Source organism: Perkinsus marinus, assembly GCF_000006405.1.
Source record: "Perkinsus marinus ATCC 50983 genomic scaffold scf_1104296968772, whole genome shotgun sequence".
NCBI classification, from domain to species: domain Eukaryota; phylum Perkinsozoa; order Perkinsida; family Perkinsidae; genus Perkinsus; species Perkinsus marinus.
This window is the reverse complement of record NW_003203031.1, coordinates 1-1,793: the sequence shown is the minus strand read 5'-3', so window position 1 is coordinate 1,793 and position 1,793 is coordinate 1. Positions and strand designations below refer to the sequence as shown.

At 55.0% G+C, this 1,793-nt stretch overlaps 1 protein-coding gene across 1 annotated transcript; it reads left to right on the top strand.

The window, feature by feature from the left end:
• Positions 1 to 48: 48 nt before the first annotated feature.
• Pmar_PMAR012797 (hypothetical protein) lies at positions 49 to 1,385 on the top strand (the record flags this gene model as incomplete). Its single annotated transcript, XM_002768306.1, has 6 exons — positions 49 to 121; positions 164 to 300; positions 346 to 444; positions 492 to 581; positions 623 to 850; positions 897 to 1,385. The coding sequence occupies 6 exons, from the start codon at positions 49 to 51 to the stop codon at positions 1,383 to 1,385; spliced, it is 1,116 nt and encodes a 371-aa protein (XP_002768352.1).
• Between the last annotated feature and the right edge of the window lie 408 nt (positions 1,386 to 1,793).

The window sequence follows — 1,793 nt, the reverse complement described above, 5'->3', positions numbered from 1 at the left end:
GATGAGCGCCCACTCCAGGGGGCGGTCCGGTCTCGTCCTGTCTTCATCATGATTACCAGTAGAGGCTCACCGAGGACATCTATAGTGGAGAGGGTTTGCAGGCTGCTGGCCGACGGCTCAGGTCAGGATCGGCTTCCGTCCTCATGCTCATTGTGGTGTTCAGAACACAGGGGCCGTCTACAGCTGGTGTCTCCTAAGTATGTATTGGATGTGGCTCTGGCCACTCCCACTGACTTCCGCACTCCCCTACAGAGATGGGCTATAGAGGAGCTGCATCGAGGGGCATCTCTAGGCATGAAGGTAGACTGAGAAGGGGCTGGTCATCGTCACCATCATCACCTTTAGGTCGTCCTTGATATGATGTTGGAGATGGTTTGTCGTAGTACTCGATGCCAACAGGTTGGCCTTGTCATGGAGTTACCAGAGCCGGTGAACATCCAACAGGTAGGGTCGTGATGGTGGTGGAGATGGAGTGGTTGGAGTACTTACAGGCTGAGGTCATGGCACGATGGCTGCTGGAGGCTGATGAACTGTCTAAGGAGGAGGTGATGGATATCGATGCGGTCTTCTGCCCTCCAACGGTAGGTGCACTGGTGAGGCTCCTTCGAATGCTCTACTTCAGGAGAGCTCTCCTATCGAGGAAGGTGCTCCAGTGCCGAACCCCCTTAAGGACTTATGGCCAGCCCTACAACGCTTCTCCATCGACTCCTGTGCCACCAGCCTGTATGTCGATAGGGGCTCGGGTGCTGAGGTGTCGACATGGGATGTGGACCGATTGAAGGGTATGATGGTTGCGATTCGAGAGAGGATACGTAGGGCTGAGGAGAACCCCGAGGATGAGGACCTACAGGTGGGCAGTATTACGTCCAGTAGCAATAGGCAGGGTATAGTAGTAGGTGCCGGTAGAGGTCAGTGAGAGAGTCATGAAGGTGATGGAGAGTGGTGGGTGGGAGGAGGTACCTTCCGAGGGGCCTACTGGGATGGAGGACTCTCCTGACATCCTGGAAGCCCTTACTGGAGAGTATCTCCTTGATGGTGCCAAGGGAGATGTATTCACATGTCTCGACCTGCATAGGAAGGGAGAGTGGATTGGGGAGGGTCATGGAGGGGAGGCAGAGGAGGAGCATACCAACCTCAGGGGCATCATCAATAGACTCGTCACGCAGTCAGAGAGGCTACTGGCTGACATCCAAGGGCCTCAACAGACAACTGACTTCAGCTTGGAGGAGGCAACTCTCATCAATGGTGATGGCCATGATGAGTGGGACTTGGCCGAACAGATAAGGTATCTCACCACTGTCCGCACTGGAGGGCCGCTGGAGATGCCTCTACCCTTGGATGGAGGAGGAGGAGGAGAGCCAAAGGATATCCTGAGGATGGGGTAAGGCTAGTATTGGCATAGGGGTGGATGAGACCGTCGTAGTAGGTATAGTGATGGGGATACCCATCGGCTCAGTAGGGTGTGGTCTCCCTTCCGTCAACACTGTCCAGTGGCCTTTGTGGACGAGGGTGTTATCCTACCCGGTAGCGTTGATTACGCTGTATCGTGGGCGGAAACAGTCTTTATGTGTGCCACAAGAGAGCGTAGGAGGGACTTTATGAGGAACCCTAGAAGGTATTTATGCTCAGTTTTCGCCCAGCATAGGATTACTGTATTCCTCCTATTACTGCCTTATTACTGCCCTCCAGGTACGCGTCGGTCGAGAAGCCCTCGTTTGGGGCAGCAGCACACAAGTTGGGGATAGCGGTGGTGGGTTGTCGACGAGCCGGGAAGAGCTCACTTGCGGCCTCCT